The 20569-nt window shown below is 33.0% G+C and overlaps 1 protein-coding gene across 49 annotated transcripts in view; it reads left to right on the plus strand.

Moving 5' to 3' along the window:
• RIMS2 (regulating synaptic membrane exocytosis 2) overlaps nucleotides 1–20569 on the plus strand; it is a 602465-nt gene that overhangs the window by 325032 nt on the left and 256864 nt on the right. For all 49 annotated transcript variants that reach the window (XM_060611071.3, XM_060611073.3, XM_060611075.3 and 46 more), the window contains 3 exons: nucleotides 2940–3070; nucleotides 8072–8243; nucleotides 10372–10525. In XM_060611071.3, the coding sequence (XP_060467054.2) occupies nucleotides 2940–3070; nucleotides 8072–8243; nucleotides 10372–10525 (457 nt within the window). The remainder of the gene's footprint in view (nucleotides 1–2939; nucleotides 3071–8071; nucleotides 8244–10371; nucleotides 10526–20569) is intronic.

The raw sequence follows: 20569 nt of genomic DNA on the forward strand, positions 1-20569 counted from the left end.
TGTTGTTGGTTTTGAATAATACTAATTTAGTTTAAATTTGAAAAATTACAGTTCTACTTAATATTATATAGTGTTAAATATTTACTTGTGCTGTTCAGGTTCTCCTTAGGACATTTAAAAATGGGTACATGGTAAAGCTGGAATGATTACTATATGCAAACAATTAAAAAGATGCTCCAAGATTTTTATTAATGAAATAGAGGTAAAATCAGAAGTATGTCATCTAGAACTGTGGAAATCCACTTATTATATTTTGGGGGAGTCAACAGATATATTTTCACCTATCATTTGAAAAGCACAGATAAGAAAGTTAGGAATGTGATAAAATAATCTAGCTAATGAAATAATTGTTTTGCTAATGTGAACTGGATATCTATTAAAAACTTCAATGCAAGTCCTGTAATATAAAATGAAAATTAGGGCTATCGATCAAACGCCTAGTTTAAAAAAGTTTATTAAAAGTTGTAATTTTGACTAAAAAACCCATAAAATTAAAATGTACTATATTAACATTTATATATCTGGAAAGTATAATTTTATAAATTTTATAAAATGTATACAGGGAGGCCATATGCCTAGTGTCTGCTTGTATGAAAAATGAATATTACTCACAAATGATAATTTTAGTTTTCTGTGGCATAGGAAAATCTAAAAAGAATACTGCTTATCAAGCATTTGAAGTTATGTATCTCAAATGTTTGTCTCTAAAGAGTTTAGAGGAGCAAAAATATCACCTGTGAAGATGGCAAATGCTTAGTCTCATCCGTCAGAAACAATTTACAGAAATCAGTAACTTGCTCCGATAATTATGAGCTTAGTCTAATAATTATTATTATTGTTTCTTTGTTTCTAAATGTACAGTTTACCAGAAAAAGGTTTCCTTTTTTTTTTTTTTTTTTTAGCCTTTCAGAATCTTTTTTTCTTTGAAGTGCCTAATAATCATATCATGATCCTCAGAGAAGTGTTTTTAATTGTCCTGGAAATATAAAGCCATAAGCTTTTTGATTGCTATAGAAAATAGAGAATATCAGAAATTAATGGGGTTTTTGGTCACACATTTTAGAAGAACCATGATGCTCTCTGACAACATCTCTGTTTCATCTCATATAAAGACACTCTTGTATTTCTTACTTTTTTTCTTGTTGTTTTCCCCTCATGTCTTTTGCCAGAACAATGGTTTCTTTTTTTTCCCACTTACCCTCACCCGTATCTATGTTCTAATGTTGTTACACAAGCAAATATTTGAACTTTTTTCTATTCGCATGTTGAAGAGGTTTCTTTTTTTTCTTTCAGGGTGTTAATCCCCTAGTCTCAGGCAATGGTTCTCAAACTTTAATGCCCATGAGAATCACCAGGAGGACTTGTTGAAATTTGTCAAAAAAAACAAACAAACAAAAACCTGGGCCCCGTTCTGATTCAGTAGGTGAGGGGTGGGCCACAGGAATTTGTAACTTTTCAACAAATGAGCCAGATAACACAGATGTAAGGTTAGTGAACCACCCTTTAAGAAACACTTTTCTAGAGACTGTACTTTGAAGCTCTATTAAGAAAACTTTGTTACACGACAGCATGGTAATACCTGCATTTTAAATATGAGGGCTTAATATAACATAAAGGGTATTAATTATAATTTTTAAAAATTAAGTATTTCTTGCCATTATTAAGAGGGCTAATTCCATTTGACAGAAGAGCATTAGTCCTCTTCTGTCCATTCTGGGCCATTAGTCCTCTTCTTTGGACTCAGTCTCGTTCAGCCTCTCGTTCTCTGAGATATGAATTGAGAGACTCAACAGAGCCATGTTAGAATTAGAACCAAATTACCAATATATCATATATACATATATATATATATATATTTAGGTGATTTTTATGCATGTGTATATATGTTATATATTTATTTGTATATCTCAGAGCCTGGTCCAGACCTGACTGTCCATTTCAGGAGGAGAGGGAATGACGGACATGAGATGTATATTAACATTTTTTTTTAACTGCTGCAAATATTAAACTTCCAAATTAAAGGAAAAATTAAACTATTACACAGTATATAATTTTATTCCCAACTTTCAGATTTTGGATTCAATTTCAAGATAATGGCCAGAGATGTGATGAGTTCTGAACCAAAACATGGATTAGAGCCAAGTTATACATCCTGACAGGGTAGAATTAGCTAGCTAGGTGTGGGAGTGTGAGGTATGTGTGTGGGAGGTGACAATTGTTAAATCAAATGAATTTAGCAGCTGGATGTGAAGTTCCAATTCCTAATTATGTCAGAGAAGTTACTCCCATCTTCTCATCTCGAATGGTAAAATAATACCCTTTTATTCTAAGGATGTAATATATCTTCTCTAATGAAAAAGGGACTCGATGCCTGTGTAAGAAAAACCTATAAAGATGAATTTATTATGGCTTTAAATACAAAATCAAGGAGTCTATGGACTAAAGCCACTGGTACTTCTACCTTGCTTGTAATCTTTAAAATGTCTTTTCAAATGAAATGTTTTGTCTTTTAAAACATTTGCTTAAAAATTCCCTACGAATGCCATATAAATGAGATATCTCTTCAGTTCATTTGAGCATTTATTCTGAACTCATTATTTTAGGGGAACTAAAATATGATTCTTACATAAAGATAGGCAAACACAGTCACTGTATGTGAAGTTCTTAGGGTAATTATCATGTGCATGTTAATAAGCAATCACATTAGGATAACAAAAAGCTCAAGTGATTTATCAATCCATCCAAAATAATCTGCATTATTGCCTCTGTTCATTGAAGTTATTATAGCATATCCTTTTATTTTAACTAAGTGCAATTTATGAAGTAAAACTTATTCTGTGCTCATACTAGTGTAAGAGAATGGGGAAAGATTGGGAATGTAAGCATTATGTGATGGTAGTAAAAGTTTGAGCTGATAAATGAATATTTTTGCTTTTCAGATAAAACTATGGTTTGACAAGGTTGGTCACCAATTAATAGTTACAATTTTGGGAGCAAAGGATCTCCCTTCCAGGGAAGATGGGAGGCCAAGGAATCCTTATGTTAAAATTTACTTTCTTCCAGACAGAAGGTAGGGATATGAAACAAAAATAAATGTTCTTGAAAATAAATAAGAAATGTTAATAACAGTGGGTGTTTCAATTCTGTCTCATTTATTTTTATGTATCATGCAACTCAGATATTTATGAAATTTAACCTAAACATAATGATTCATCTATTCATATGATTCATATGATTCATGAATCTTCAAAATAGTGACAGTAAGTGCTTTGAGATTGTTTTAAAACTGATATCAAATGTTATGGATGATTTCATTGAAGATTTATTTTAGGTTATATGGATTCTTAAATGATGCGTATTTTCATTTATCAAAATCATTAACAATTATTATGCTTTTTAAAACCAAACGCATTTTTAACACGGTCTACAGTAGCAAAAAGCTGGAAATGATGCTAAAAGGTACTCATCATGTTCCTTTACACCTTCTACCTCCTCATACTAAGATATTATTTCTTTATGTAATGTAAAATTAGTGAATATGCTTTATATTTCATCACCCCAAATCATCACGCCATGCCTCTGGTCCTGGAATCAACTTCTTCAAGCAGCATTTGCTTTGTGTCCTTACTAACTAGCACAAATGATGTTGTTCTGCCCTAATTTGAACAGAGAAATTAGGATTGGAGGAATAGATTTTCAAAAATTATCTAATCGCCTTTTAATTTCAGGTACATAAAAAATAAAAGAGATTATTCAGTAGACGTCATGTAAAAAGAAAGAATTAATGACACCAATTATCATTTCCCCAGCTATTGAGCATCCTGGCCTCCAGGACAGAGTGTTCTCAAAGGCTGGTCATTTTTTCCCACGTTGGAAGTGGCTAGGCACACATGTGATCTTCAACACGTTTACACACTTTTGGCCCCTCATTTACTTAGTTCAAGCTGAAAGTCATCAGACTTGAATGCCAAAGTATCATCTGAAGAACAACCTCAACCAAGAAAACGATAAAAATATGGAAGTAGACAATTAACATAGGCCTTACATTTTGTTTGATACATATTTTGAAGTGAAATTTGTGAAGAAGATTCATCAGAAAGTCCGTCAAGGTGCCATTGTGTCTAAAGTTATTAAAACTGCCATATAATTTGATCTTACCAAATTTTCATGAAGAAAGTTGTTTTCTCACAACTTAGGTTGCCTTTTGGATAGGGATATACTTTGAACTGCAAGGGAAGAAGAAGATATTCACAACTGGAGCTTTTAAATCCAGTTTAAACTTCAGTTGGTTGACTCGATATCTCACAGCCCTATTACCCTGCCATCCTGGAGGCCACATCACTTGGCTTCTTAGAGCAGCATGATTTACTAGTCTAAACATTCTTAGAATGCCCTGATAAAAACCCACAAGAATTGCTAGTATTCCCATCTGTGTTTTTCTGCATATACATAACTTAAGTTTCTGCTTACTCAAACCTTTGAAAAAAATACTTACTTTGGAAGATGATAAAAGACTTTCAAATTATGGAACTTATTTCTTTTTTGTTCATTGAAAAAAAATTTTTTACATTTATTTATTTTTGAGAAACAGAGTGAGAGAAAGCATGAGCGGGGGAGGGGCAGAGAGAGAAGGAGACGCAGAATCTGAAGCAGGCTCCAGCACAGAGCCTGATGCGGGGCTCGAACCCACGAACTGTGAGATCATGACCTGAGCCGAAGTCGGATGCTCAACTGACTGAGCCACCCAGGCGCCCCGGAATTTATTTCTTGATTGACCATTTTTGTTTTATTTTATTTTACATACTCTCCCCCCTACTTTCTGAGCAGATGGATCTAAAATGGAAAGGAAAGTCTGCTTCACCAATCCTTTATATTTTAGATGTAGTGTTTTTATTTTTTCTCGGCATCAGAGAATGGGGGAAATAGGTAAATATTTCATCCTCAAATTGTTTCTCAGCTGTTTCCTTGTCAATTATCAGAAATTTGAAGAATAGTAAGTATGTTGCTTACTTTTTTATTTTTTGTTGTTGCTTACTTTATTGATTGAGAGAGTTGTATCAGGGTTTTATCTTTAAAGAGAAGAGAATTCTTTGGTTAACTCAGAAACAGCTATATTATCTTTTTTTTTTTTTTTTTTTTTTTTGCTGCTGATACAAGTTTTTACACATGAATAACTGACTATTTATGCTTTTGGTATGAATTATTTCATTTTTCTTGGCAATTTTTCGAGGAGAGAGGCTATTTGAATAAGTGAACATAGAAAACAATTGATGCCTTTTTGTTGATACGAATTCCTGGAGGGGCAAGTGAGGCTGCACAGAAGAGATGTCGTCTGGAATGCCACTATGTCAGTTGATTTATTCAAAACGTTATTTTCTAAGTTATGACCTACTCTAAAAAATACCCGAGTGTGCTTTACACTCTTTTATATCTTGAAGTAACATTGGTTTTCCGTCAAAATATATTTTTTTCGTTTTGCGTAAACACATCAAGTCTTTGCATGCTGTTCGCGGTATAAAGTAAATGGAAACCCAAAGTGCTGGTAACATGAAAATAAATAGGAAAGGCTTTAGGTTGGATTTTATTTAAAAAAAATAGTTTGCATTCTCAACAATTTAATGATACTGGTAGAGATCAGTGATTTATTTTATTGTTATTGGGCTGCTATTGAGAAATAAATCTTGGGAACACCTGGGTGGCTCAGTCAGTGAAGCATCCAACTCTTGATTTCGGCTCAGGCCATGATCTCACAGTTCATGAGTTTGAGCCCTATGTCAGGCTCTGTGCTGACAATGCAGAGCCTGCTTGTGACTTTCTCTCCCTCTTTCTGCCCCTGCGTGGGCTCACTGCTGTCAGCACAGTGAGAGACAGCAGTGAGCCCCCCTGTCTCTCTGCCCCTCCCTGACTCATGCTCTCTCTCTCTCTCTTTCTCTCTCAAAAATAAATAGAAACATTTTTAAAAATCTTAAAAAAATAAATTAAAAATAAAATCTTTATAGCGTGTGTATTGATCTTAGTTTTTAAACACTCTTAGCAGCTTTTCAGTGTTTGACTTATAAAAACTGACTTATTTTGTTTGTTTGCTTTAAAGAATTGTATTTTTAAGTTATCTCTACATCCAACATGGGGCTCGAACTGATAACCTCAAGATCAAGAGTCACATGCTCTACCAACTGAGCCAGCCAGGAAACCCCCAACATTTTTCTTTAACCTGATCTTATTTTGAAGGCTTTAGTGTACAAACAAACAAACAAACACACGAACACAAACCCTAATTTACTTTTTTTTTAACTTGCTGAAGATAATTTTTTTATGGTTCTTTGCAAGGATTGATACTTTAATACACACTAAATTGCCTTATTAAGTGTTAATTGTATATGGTGGGTGTGTGAGGAACTTCAATGGTTGTCTAGTCTCCATGCTGTCCAGTATAGGAATCCCTTCTAAAATAGTCCTCTTTATCTGAGCACTTTTTACACTTCTTAGGAGGAAGTCAAGGTTTATTTTTCTATTGCCTTTCACACTGCCTTACAAACCATTTTTGAATTATACAGCAAGGCTCCCACTAAATGTTTTCTTCCTGGCCTTAATCTTTTAATTCCTGGCCTGAACTTTATCTCTTCACAGGGTCTCATAATTCAATCTTCAATGCATGGAGTATAAGTAGATGCTTTATAAATATTTGTTAAAATTTTGAATGAAGAGAGGAGATGACAGAAGGAGTAATAAATCATAGTCCTTGTTATTATTTCTATTATTTAATTATTTTTATTTGCAATACCACTTTTCCATAAGATAGAATGGAGTTAAAATTCCCTACATGAGTTTCCAAAGTTATTTTCCTAACAAGGCCTTAGAGATGAATAAAGATACAATGTTTTAAAGTGGCTTTCTGCCACATTAAATACATGAGCTCTGGCAACATATGTGCTCTTGATTAGTTAAATCCAATCTATGTCATATGTTAAGCTCTATGTTCACCAAGGAGAAGAAGCACAGCCTCCCCAATTCAGAGACTTACTGCCCCTGCTTAGTTCCCCTGCTTCCTATTTCTCAGTACTCTTAGAACTATGTTGTGCTGAGAGAATTTGTGGCAGCTACTGTGGTTCTGCTTGGAGTTTATTGTACACTTCTCACTTCAAATAAGCTCTCTAGATGGCTTAATATTTTCTTCCTAGATGATCCTTTCTAATAAGCTACAGTAGGGATCTCAGAAAGGAATGGATACACCCCACGGGATGAGTAAAACAATCCATTGGAGTTCCGGAAGAAATAGTTGAATTTTCTAAATTTTTACCTAATTATTTTTAATTTCTATTTTTGTGTGTTCGTGAATGAACACAATATTATTAATACAACAGTATAGTAATACATGCATGTAATTCATAAATGTATGTACATATATAATAGGATGCATTGTCAAAAACATTCGCTTGATAGAGATACGCAGTCAAAAAAAGTATGGAAACCTCTGAGCTGGAAGTTCCATCTATCAGGGATGACCAGCTTGCATTTCCAGCTCACACTGTGGTGGCTACCTCGCACAGAAATAATTTTACAATGCTTTTAAAGGCCTGATAGCTGTTTAATGAGCAAGTACGTATTTTCTTTATGTAAGAAAATAACTTGATAAAATGTAATTGTAGTTGCTCAGCTAAACTATACAGACATAAAGTTGTGAACATCACAATTAGACTTCTGTCGTTCAAGTGAATAGTATATGTAATGTCATTGGTTCATTGCTGCTTTAAAGGTTTCCAATAGGGCAATATGTGTAAAAAAACGTGGAGTTAATATTCTTTAGTCTGGTTTTATTTAGATTTTGAGAAAGATTAAGTTTTTAATTATCGTGGAAGGATTTCAGATTTATTGAAATATTGCTTTTATAAAGTGATATGATTATATACTTATACGTTTTAGTAGCAATTTAAACAATTACAATATTCATAATGTATGATAAATTTATGGAAAACTTCACTTCTTTCCTGAGAAATTTTAAATGAATAGTTTTTGGGGCAAAACTTAAAGGTTTATATAAGTTCATATATTCCTTTTTTTTTTTTTTTTACAGTGATAAAAACAAGAGAAGAACTAAAACAGTAAAGAAAACATTGGAACCCAAATGGAACCAAACATTCATTTATTCCCCAGTCCATCGAAGAGAATTTAGGGAACGGATGCTAGAGATCACGCTCTGGGATCAAGCTCGAGTTCGAGAGGAAGAAAGTGAATTCTTAGGAGAGGTATCTGGAATTACTTTGAAGCTTAGACTGTTCCTGTCCTCTTGAATACTTTTCTTCATGTGACTGTCAGTAAAATCTTATATTTTGAATATCTGAAGAAGTAAACAGTTTCTTTCACAGAATGAATTTAGCTACTGCTTCAAGGCAAAATGTTGGTAACATAAAAAATGGTTCTGAATACTTTGTGACAATTTTTAGGTGTTTGTTCCTAGTGTAGAAATCTCAGTGTTGAATGACAAAAGGTTGTTTTGTGTTTCACAAATGCACTGCTGTGCTTTCTAGTGCGTGTTTATCATTTTAGTTTAGTGAAGCAACTCTACATCTAGTAGCTCAATCATTCATTTATGAATTATTTTTTAAGCCCTATAATGTATCTGTAAAGTGCTAGGGACGGAGGCTTCAAAGGTGAATAAGGAATATTATGTCCTTCAAGGAACTTATAACCTCTTAAGTATACAGACCAGGGGAGTGAAGCTCCTGCAGAAGGAATAACAAGATGTGAGAGTTGAGGGAGTCTTGGAAGGGAAAGTGGTAAGAAATTAGACTCCAGGGTGAATCTGACACTGGCCAGATCACATCCTTCAATACATCATGTTAAGAAGTTTGGATTTTATCTTGTGGATAGACGGAGCAAATGATAGATTTTAAAGGGACTGGCTGGATTGCATTTGTACTTGAGAAAAACATTTCCACCTGTAACGCAGAGAACGAATTGGAGAGGGGCAAGGTGGGAGGCAGTTCTCCAGCTATTAGCATAGTAAAAATGAGTAATGCTTTTAGCCTTTTCCAGTGTGGTTGGTTTGCCTGAGTCAGTTAAATGTGAATCTCATGGGAAAAACAACAATCCAAAGAAGTGTTGAACTGAATATTCATAGAGAAGGAAGAGTGGTAAACCAGTTGGGAGGAGGGGTAACGTGGTTGTTAGGAGCAGACTGGTGCTGGCCTTCTTGGGTCAGGATCCCTGACACTACTGCTTCCTAGCCTTGCGTCCTTGAGCAAGTTATTTAATCTATTTGTGCTTCAGTTTCCTCTTGGCCAAACGGCAACAATAATACTTTGCAACTCAGGGCTATTCTGAGGAGTAAATGTGTGTGTGTGTGTGTGTGTGTGTGTGTGTGTGTGTGTGTGTGTAAACTTCTGGAACACAGTGCCTGTGATTTGGAAAATGACTAGAGAAAATTTGGGAAGAATGAAATAACTTAGCTGTTGTGCTTCTTTACCTCCCTTAGCTAAATGGTGATTTATCATTACACAGCACTTCTCATATACATAATCACAAACACTGTCATCTTTGCACAAGACCCTAAAAGGAAATTGTCACTTATTCCCATGGACTGATTTCCTTTGTAAATTTATTTTTTTTAATTCTTTAAATGTTTTTTAAATTTATTTTTGAGACAGAGAGAGGCAGAGTGTAAGCAGGGGAGGGGCAGAGAGAGCCGGAAACACAGACTCTGAATCAGGCTTCAGGCTCTGAGCTATCAGCACAGAGCCCGACGCTTTTTTACCATTGAGTATGATGTTAACTGTGGGTTTTTCGTATATGACCTTTATTATGTTGAGGTATGTTCCCTCTAGACCTACTCTGTTGAGGGTTTTTATCATGAATGGATTCCGCATCTATTGAAATGATCATATGGTTTTTATCCTTTCTCTTATTATATGATGTATCATGTTGATTGATCTGTGAATATTGAACTACCCTGCATCCTTGAAAAAAATCTCATGGATTGTGGTGAATGATTTTTTTAATGTATTTTTGGATTTGGTTTGCTAATATTTTGTTGAGAATTTTTGCTTCTATGTTTATCAGAGCTATTGGCTGGAGTTGTTTCTTTTTTCTTTTTTGTAGCATCTTTATGTAATACAAATTTAACAACCTCTAGTAAGTGAATAGTCAAAGGTCAATAAAAAATTTTAGATATTTAAAACTATTAAGTCAGCCAGAAGTTATGCATACTTATCTTTTATTTAGTTATTGTCAAACATAAGGACAACTTTGCAACATATTACTTTTGATCTAATGGCATTGTTATTATAATTATCATTATTATAAAAGTTATGAGACCATTTAATAGAGTTTCTATATTATAGGTATTTAACATTCTTTTGTTTCTTGGCTTTGTAGATTTTAATTGAATTAGAAACAGCATTATTAGATGATGAGCCACATTGGTACAAACTCCAGACCCATGATGTTTCTTCATTACCACTTCCCCACCCTTCTCCGTATATGCCACGACGACAACTCCATGGAGAGAGCCCAACAAGGAGATTGCAAAGTAAGGTTCCAGTGAGATTTATCATACCTTTGTTGAATTATCTTGAATGATATATATGAGACATAGAACTTAAAGATACCATTATGGTTTTAACAGACATGAAAACAGTGTTTTCATAGCTATTGTTGATGATTTTCAATTGATACGCTAAAATGAGGTTATACTTACAGCATTCATTTATCACAGTATGACCTCGAAGCACAGTTATGTTTTAATTTTAGCTATTAGAAGCTTATATAGGAATGAGGTAGCAGATACAGTAAAATTTAGCCATGTAGCTATAGATACATTAACCTACATTAAGTGTGGAAATAAGAGTTAAATATTCTCAGGAATATAAGCTGATGTTATTATTGTTATTATTATCATCAATGTTGCATTTTACCCTGAATTATACACAGTCCAAAGTATTGAATAGAATTTGATCAATTCAAAGAATCTTATGGGAAACTTGGAAATGATTTCTAGGTTGAAAAGTGGCATTACTGGCTTATTGTTCCTACAACTCAAATTTGTTTTCCTGATGAATCTATTATTGAAAGGGGAGATGTCCACTTGCTGTTTTGGGTAGTGTTCATGGGATAATTTTATCTTCATGGAGTCAGCATGTTCCAGGATTAGCAACATTTTGTCAAGTACTGGAGAACTGACTGACATTAACTAAATTTCAGAAGTGTAAATTTAAAAGCACAAAAGCCATGTCATTTATCATTAATGGGAAGTATATTTGGCAACATAAGAAATGACTATTATCTATGTGGATCACGTTCTCTCTGCTGAATAGAGGACTAAATTATATATCAGCAGGCTGTTTGATGAATAGAATATTAGAGCAGAGGATTGGTCTTATGATATTTAGTCATAGGAAAGCCTAGAGAATTGTCTTCACTCCTTTTTAAAAATGTCTCTAATGACTAGAATTTTATTTCCACGGACTGTACAGTCTTTTACATATGGGTGGTATTAATTGAACACTAGTTTCATAGCACTCAATTTTTTCAGCCTCTCCACAGAGTGAACACCTACTCACTGTTATTTGCAATCGCCATTACAACGTCTTTTGTTGTAATTATTACACGACTATGAATTTTATGTGGGCTCATTTTAGTGTCTACTCTTTCTGGTCACTGTGATCTACTAAGTACGTTCTCTCTAAATCACAATGTTGGATCACGGTTTACTACATGAAGTTTACGAATATAAATCAGTTTGTACTAATTCTTATAGTTTAGGTTTATAGGCTACTAATCTAATACTTATTCCAGTTGTTATTAGAATAACTAGGTTTGATAACTCTTAATATCTGAAACTCTTAAATCTTCCAACAGTTTTCGTTACTTTTTCCCTCCCCAGCTAATTAAGAATAGTGTATGTGGAGAATGATGAGAATAGAGTTCTTTCTAGTTAGCTATATGGATCGTAGATTTTCATGTAGTTAATTTAATTTAATCCACTTTGTGCCTTTTAATATTTAACCATCTCCCAAATGTTCTTCTGCTACTTAGTCATTAATAGTATTAAATTCATTTATGGTTAATATGGCTTCATGCTGTACCATTCAGTCCTGTCTCTACCTACCAGTAATAACCTCTAATAAAATAAATTTTCAATATTTGAACATATGGCTAAAATTGGTGTTTTACACCTAAAATGTAATCATAATTTACTAGCAATGTGTAGGATTGAAGATAAGTAAAAACATGTACATATGCCTAAAGGAAATGAAGATTAACAGTTGGAAATAGAAAGTTAAAGACATTACTGTTGGCTGAGGATATATTGCTCATCAATAACAGGTTCAAGTTAGAGTATATATAAATAAACATTATTTTAAAAGTTACTTCGTAAGAATGACCTCCTTCAAGGTTTTTCTTCATGGAGAGGGTAAATATTACATTTATTTATAAGTATGTCTTATATTGTTAAAGATCATGATCATTAACATATTCGATGGAACATATACATGAACAGTAACCATCACAAATGTATAATAATCCCTCATTCTCTACCTCCACAAAATAGGATATGTTGGTAATTCAAAATCTGAGGCTGTGAACTCTGAGGCTGTGAGCTTATTGAATATACACGGATATTTACTGGTGTTGTTGGAATTCTGTTTTCTCTGCTCATGATTTCCTATTTTAAATTTGTAGATTCTAATGATTCAAAAAAGTACTTCATTTCCATGGACATTAGGAATTTATAATTTTAAACATATGAGGAAATATTTTAAAAAGCCATTCTAAAAATAATTGTTTCATATATCTTGTAGCTAACTGAAATATTTTTTAAAAATCTTTTTGAGATAGGAGTCGAAGCAACTTTGATTATAAACTTTGAATGGTTTCCCTAGTAAAGGAATTAGTGAAAATATTTGAAATAGAGGACTTCTTATACCGGTATTTCTGCAGGTGGCAAAATAAAAAGTTTCTATATATCAAAATATCTATAGAAATGGCCACATGCTCATTGTTCATGTCTGAAAGCAATTAGATTATGAGAAGTTAAAATTTTAATATGGTGGTAATATTTTCTACAACACGTTTTAACTTCAGGCTACTTTTACCCGCTCCCATCCCAGATGTTATTTAGACATTACCAAATGATGGGACAGTGCATATTTCAAAGAGTGACTGATTAAGCCTTTTTAAAAATATGTAAGTAAGATTGGAACCATGTATTCAAATAACTAAAATTTATCAATAGAGAAATGAGATTGCTTTTTTAGATGGTAAAATGTCTCTCATATTCACACAATTTTGTTCTGATTCACTGGTGAGAAACTATCCATTACTGTTCTGACACCTAAAGATATTGTTTTGAAGGTATATTTTTATGTTTAAGTTTTAATTTTTATATATTCTTTACTGTCATTCAGTTAAAGTTGCCTGCTGTCTTTAGGGAAATATTTTCCTTTTTAACATGACAGAAATCATTACAAATTTGTTTGTGACTTGGTATCTTATTAAACATTCTCATTACAATTTGAACTATAAAATCCAAAAGAGTTTTCTTTTTTTTTTTTTGATCCTTTTTTCTTTTTCATCAGGTTCATCTCTTTAACATCTCAAATGCTAATTCTTTATTTGGTAAAATATAACATTATTACCATTTCACTTTTTAAAATGGAAAACATCATATCTACTATATTCTCATACAGCCTCATAACCACAAGTGTTTAAAGAAAAGTGAATGCAAACAAATCATTGGGACAAAACCAAAATGATGGCATTGAGAGGTGTAAAATAAAAGAGATGTGATTTAATAATTAAAGTTTCTCAAGATTTCAACTATTTGGGGGACATTTTTGGTCAATATTTCTTCTAATTTTCCACCCCATTCTCTTCTCTCCTTCTTGGGCTGCAGTTGCATGTATAAAGAACTCTTGACTTTGTTCTACAGGTTAATTAACCTCTGTTTATTAAAAAAAAAATTTTCCTCCCACTCTTACTCAGTTTTGATTATTTTTATTCACCTGCCTTCAAGTTGACTGGTATTTTCTTCTATAGTGTACAATTTCCTGTGAAAGCCATATTATGAATTGTCCTAGCAAAGATGTTGTATTTTTCATTTTATGATTTACATTTGATTTTTTTTAAATTTTCTGTATCCTTCCTGAAATTCCCCTTCTTTTATTATATCCCTGTGTGTATAATACTATATAATATACATATATGATATGCATTTGTGTAAATATATTAATGAATTTATAGGATTGCATGTAGACACATATGTAAATATAGGAAATAATTCATAGAATTACATGTATATGCACATTTGTGGGTGTAATGTACATATATGTATGTGTAATATCTATAACGTATTTATGTATGTGTAATGTGTGTGTGTGTAATCCTGTGGATTTTCTCACATATTTATAATTTTTATTTTAAAGTCTGCTAGCTCTAATATCTTAGTCTTCTGTGGGTCTATTTATATTTCTGTTTTTTTCTTTGATTATCGATCACATTCTATGTATATTTTATATATACTAATTTTTGTTGTGTACTGGACATTGTGTTTCATACATTTTAGAGACTCTGGATTTAGAGGAATGTTGGGTTTTATTTTGGCACACCATGAAATTATTGAAGGATCACCCAAGACCTATAGAAGATATGTTAGGGCAGTTCTGTTTTGGTCTTTCATAGTTACAAGGTATAGCCCTTAGGCAGGTTTGTGGTTCTCATTCCTAAGTATGAACCTTCTTTTTTTTTTAATGTTTTATTTATTTTTAAGACAGAGAGAGACAGAGCATGAGTGGGGATGGGGCAGAGAGAGACGGAGACACAGAATCTGAAGCAGGCTCCAGGCTCTGAGCTGTGAGCACAGAGCCTGACACAGGGCTTGAACTCATGAACTGTGAGATCATGACCTGAGCCAAAGTTGGACGCTCAACCGACTGAGCCACCCGGGCTCCCCCTAAGTGTGAACTTTCTAGGCAAAGCCCAAGATATTGACCAAAATCCCACAATATAATGGGACTTAAACTCTAGGCTCTGTGTCCTATGCATCAGGAAGTTTCTAAAATCTCCTTGCATTGCTTTTAGCTTTTCATCTGTGGCTTCTTCTTTTTCCCTCTGCAGTTTACAATTTAGGCAAAGATTTAGGGGGCTGTTTTTATAAAGCTTCAATACTGAAGCTTTTTTCTTGAACTATAGCTCCTGGGCAGTGAACCAAGTTGGGAAAGCCTGTAGGAGAAAAGCTGTTTCAATATGTACTTTAACTATTTCAAGGGTCATATCACTGATTTCTGCCTGCATTTGTTTGTTCTCTGGTATCTTTAAACAGTTTTTTATTAAAATATTTATCCAGAGTTTGTAATTATTACTGGCAGAATTAGTCCAATATAACTTACTCTATCATTCCCAGAAGCAGAACTCTACATTTTCAGTATACTTTACTGAATTGTAGCATCTATACAGAAACGTGTATAAATCATAAATATATCCCCAAGTGAATTTACACAAAGTAGCAACACCATATAAGTAGCACCCCCATCAAGAAACAGAACATCACCAGCCTCTCTCTTGCTCTCTTCCGGTAATTATTCTCCCTGTCAAGGTAACAACTGTGCTGACTTCAAACACCATAAAACAGCTTTGCTTCTTTTTTTTTTTTTTTTTTAATTTTTTTAATGTTTATTTATTTTTGAGACAGAGACAGAGCATGAGCAGGGGAGGGGCAGAGAGAGAGGGAGACACAGAATCTGAAACAGGCTCCAGGCTCTGAGCTGTCAGCACAGAGCCTGACGCGGGGCTTGAACTCACAAACCGTGAGGTCATGACCTGAGCCGAAGTCGGCCGCTTAACCGACTGAGCCACCCAGGCGCCCCTTCTTTTTTAACTTCATGTCAATGGAATACTCACATACACCTATGAATTTTATAGAAATGGAATTACACAGTATATTACACTTTCACATCTGGCTTTTTTTTTCTTCCCAATATGTTTGTGAGATTTACCAATATTGTTGCAAATAATTGCAGTTAACTTATTTTCATTGCTATATGCAATTCGTTTTTATAAGTATACAAGGATTTATGCATTCTACAGTTGATTAATACTTTGGTTTCAGATTTGGGCTGTTCTTAATAGTGCTGCTATGAACTTTCTCATACATGCCTTTGGGTAATCATATGTATTCATTTTTGCTTTGAATATACCTAGTAGTAGAATAGATGGGTAACAGGCTATGCATATATTCAACTGTGGTAGATATTATTAAACAGTTTCTCAAAACCCATTTTATTTCCTACAGTAAAGAACTGTACCAATTTATACTTCCTAGAGTAGTGAATGAGGGTTTGAGTTTCTCAACATCATTACTTATTTTTGGTATTTTTATTTTCACTTATCCATTCAGGTAGATGTGCAGTGTTACCTCATTGTGGCTTTGATTTACCTTTCTCTAATAACCTTTTCATAGGTTGATTGACCATAGATACTCTCTTTTATGACGAGCCTAGTCAAATTTTTAGCCCATTTTTCATTTGGGTTCTAGTTTATTGATTTATGAGTGTTATTGATATTATAGATATTATAGATTTAAATTATTTATAGATTTAAATTATTTATAGTATAAATATATGTATTTTATTCTATGACTTGCCTTTCCCCTCTTTAATGGAATCTTATGACCAACAGAAATTTTTAATGTGAGTGTATTTTAGTTTTCAATTTTTTTCTTTAATGTTAGTGTTTTTTTGGTGTGATGTGTATAAACATATCTTCTTTGAGGTCATAATGATATGCCTATGTCTTCTTCTAGAATAGTGCTTTACTCTGCTCATTAAATCTATATCTAGTTTGGAATTGAGTTTTGTATATTGTGTGAGGTAGGGATCAAAATTCATTCTTAACCCTTTGGATGTCCACTTGATCCAGGACATTTGTTAAAAAGGCCTTCCCAGGGGTGCCTGGATGGCTCAGTTGGTTGAGCGTCCGACTTCGGCTCAGGTCATGATCTCGCAGTCCGTGAGTTCGAGCCCCACGTCGGGCTCTGTGCTGACCGCTCAGAGCCTGGAGCCTGTTTCAGATTCTGTGTCTCCCTCTCTCTCTGACCCTCCCCCGTTCATGCTCTGTCTCTCTCTGTCTCAAAAATAAATAAACGTTAAAAAAAAAATTAAAAAAGGCCTTCCCAATATGTGGTTAAGTTTCTGAAGTCTGTTCCTTTCAATTAGGCAACTTTTCTGTTTTTGTGCCAATATTAAAGTATCTTAATTACTGTAGGTCTATAATAAATTGTGATATCTGGTAGTGTAACTAACCCAGCTTTGTTCTTCTTTAAGATCATTATTAATATTGTTAATTTTTTTCACTAGCAAACAAATTGAATATCACATTATTTTTTTTCACAAATACCCTTTTGGAATTTTGATTCAAATTACAGTGAACATTTTAGGGAGAACTGAAGTCTCTCCAGAGTGAGGTAGATTCCACTCCATGAATTGATATATCTCCAAGTAATATTTTAATAAGTTTCAGTGTAGAGGTTTTACATCTTTATTAGATCTGTAACTAGGGATTTAATTTTAACTGATGTTGGTATACAGAAATAAAAGTTATTATTTATTATTATTCAGCAAATCCTAATAACATTTACATACATTATTTTGAAATTTGATGCACAATATTATTATGTTGTCTGTGAATAATGACAATTTCTCCTGTTACTTTCAAATTCCTGTTATATCTTGCTTTCCTTTTTCTTAGTTAACACTTCGGCAGGGTCCCATGATAAAATGCCGAGTGGAAGTGATAACAATGTTGAGTAGAAGTTGCCATCCATATTTTGTTCCCCATTCCTTGGGAAAAGCTTTAAATATTTCTCAATTATAGTTGATATTTGCCTTAAGATTTTTTACACTGAGATTCAGGAAGTTCTATTTTATTCCTACTTTTATGAAAGTTTTAATCATGAATAGATATTGAATTGTATCACTTTTTCCCCTGCATATATGGATATAACCAGGTGATGTTTCTCTTTTATTCTATTAATGTGGTATATTGCATTGATTTTCAAATGTAAATCTAGTACTCCTGTGATAAACTCAGCTAGCTCATGATGCACTGTCATTTCTTCTATCCCTTGTTTCAGTTTGCTGATACTATACATAAAATTTTTTCATCCATATTCAGGAGAAAGAAAGATTGTCCTTTATTACCTTTGTTATCAATGCTATACTGCCTTCAGAGAAGTGTTAGAAAATATTTCTTCTTTTTCTGTTAGATACCATATTTCCCTTTCTTGTAATAATCATTGTCAACTTTTGATTTCAGGGTAATGCTGGCCTCATAAAAAGTGTTTGGAAGTATACCCTATTTTCTATTGTTTGAAAGAATCTGTGCATTATTAGTATTATTTCTTCTTTAAATGCTTAGAAAGAAGTCGTCACCATTTAAGGCATCAAGGTTGGCAATTTGTTAAAGTATAGGTTTTAAATGATAATTTCCTTTTTTTTTCTAAATTTAGAACTATTCAAAAATTTGTGTCTTGTGTCAGCTTTGTTAAGTTGTTTTTTTTTCTTGGAACTTGTACATTTCTCCTAATGTAAAAAACTATTTGCATAAAATTATTCATAATAACATCTTATTATCTAGTTAATGTCCGTTGGATGTTTAGTGATGTCCTCTTTTCCCCAGTATTGGTTAATTTGTTCCTTCTTTTTCTTTTCTTGTTTTTCTTGGCCAGACTTAATTTTATTAGTCTTTTCAAACAAAAAACTGGTTTGTTTCGTTTCTAGGTTGTATTTGTTATCTTTTTCATTAAGTTTTGTTATTATTTCTCTCCTTTACTTTGTTTAGATGTAGTTTGTTTGTCCTCATTTCATCAGAAAAAAACTTAGATACTTTGTATTGTGTTGCTTTCATTTATCTATCAGTTATTTAGGAGTTTATTGTTAAATTTCCAAACTCTAGACGGTTTTTTTTAGTTTTTTTTTCTCTTTTTCTTGACATCTGGCATAACTGCCTTCTTGTGAGAGTGTATACTTTGAATCATTTGGAATCTTTAAAATTATTCATTTTATTTGTGGTGCTTAAATGTTCTTGAAAAGAATGTTTATTTTGTCGCAGTTCTGTACATGTTTTACAAGTTAATAAGGTTTACCAATTTTATTGTTCAAATCTTCTGGGTTTGCTTTTTTTATTTTTTGTCTGAATATTCCATCAGTTACTGAGAGACATGTTAACATTTCCACGTATGATTGTGGACTTTTCCTTTATTTTTGTCATTATTCGCTTTATAGCTTTTGAGATTATGTTATTAGGTGCATATAAACTAAAATTATTATGCTTTTTGTAATAGAGTGTTGATTTTGTCATTACGTAATGTGTCTCTATATCTAGGAATGCTTTTTCCTTAAGACTCTCTTCGCTTGATGTTAATACTGCTGCAGCTGCTTTTCTTTGTTTTGTGTGTGTGGTATATCTTTCTCAGAGCTTTTACTTTCGTCTCTTTACATTCTTATATTTAAGGTTTATCTTTTGAAAAAAATGTACAGTTGGTCTTAAATCCATTATGAAAAGATTTATTTTTTATTGGAGTAATTTCATACATCTACATTTAATGTAGATTCTTATAAATTTTGTTTAATATTTTATACAGTATTATTTGTTTTTTTAATTGCATATTTTAATTTATTTTTTAATTTACATCCAAGTTAGTTAACACATAGTATAACAATGATTTCAAGAGTAGATTTCTTAATGTCTCTTACCCATTTAGCTTATCCCCCCTCCCATAACCCCTCTAGTAACCCTCTGTCTGTTCTCCATATTTAAGATTCTCTTATGTTTTTATATTATTTATGTTTATTATTTATATTTATTTTTATTTATGTTTTTGTTAAAACCTCCCTGTTTTTATATTATTTTTGCTTCCCCTCCCTTATGTTCATCTGTTTTGTATCTTAAAGTCCTCATATGAGTGAAGTCATAGGATATTTGTCTTTCTCTGACTGACTAATTTTGCTTAACATAATACCCTCCAGTTCCATCCACGTAGTTGCAAATGGCAAGATTTCATTCTTTTTGATTGCCAAGTAATACCCCATTTGTGTCTTTCCATACTTTGGCTATTGTTGATAGGGCTGCTATAAACATTGGGGTGCATGTGCCCCTTCGAAACAGCATACCCATATTCCTTGGATAAATACCTAGTAGTGCAATCGCTGGGTCGTAGGGTAGTTCTATTTTTAATTTTTTGAGAAACCTCCATACTGTTTTCCAGAGTGGCTGCACCAGCTTGCATTGCCACCAACAATGCAAAAGAGATCCTCTTTCTCCGCATCCTCGCCAACATCTGTTGTTGTCTGAATTGTTAATGTTAGCCATTCTGACAGGCATAAGGTGGTATCACATTGTGGTTTTGATTTGTATTTCTCTGATGAAGAGTGATGTTGAGCATTTTTTCATGTGTCGGTTGGCCACCTGGATGTCTTCTTTGAAGAAGTGTCTATTCATGTCTTCTTCGCTGGATTATTTGTTTTTTGAGTGTTGAGTTTAATCAGTTTCTTATAGATTTTGGATACTAACCCTTTAT

The sequence above is a fragment of the Panthera onca genome, chromosome F2 (genome assembly GCF_046562875.1).
Source record: "Panthera onca isolate mPanOnc1 chromosome F2, mPanOnc1 haplotype 2, whole genome shotgun sequence".
NCBI lineage: Eukaryota > Metazoa > Chordata > Mammalia > Carnivora > Felidae > Panthera > Panthera onca.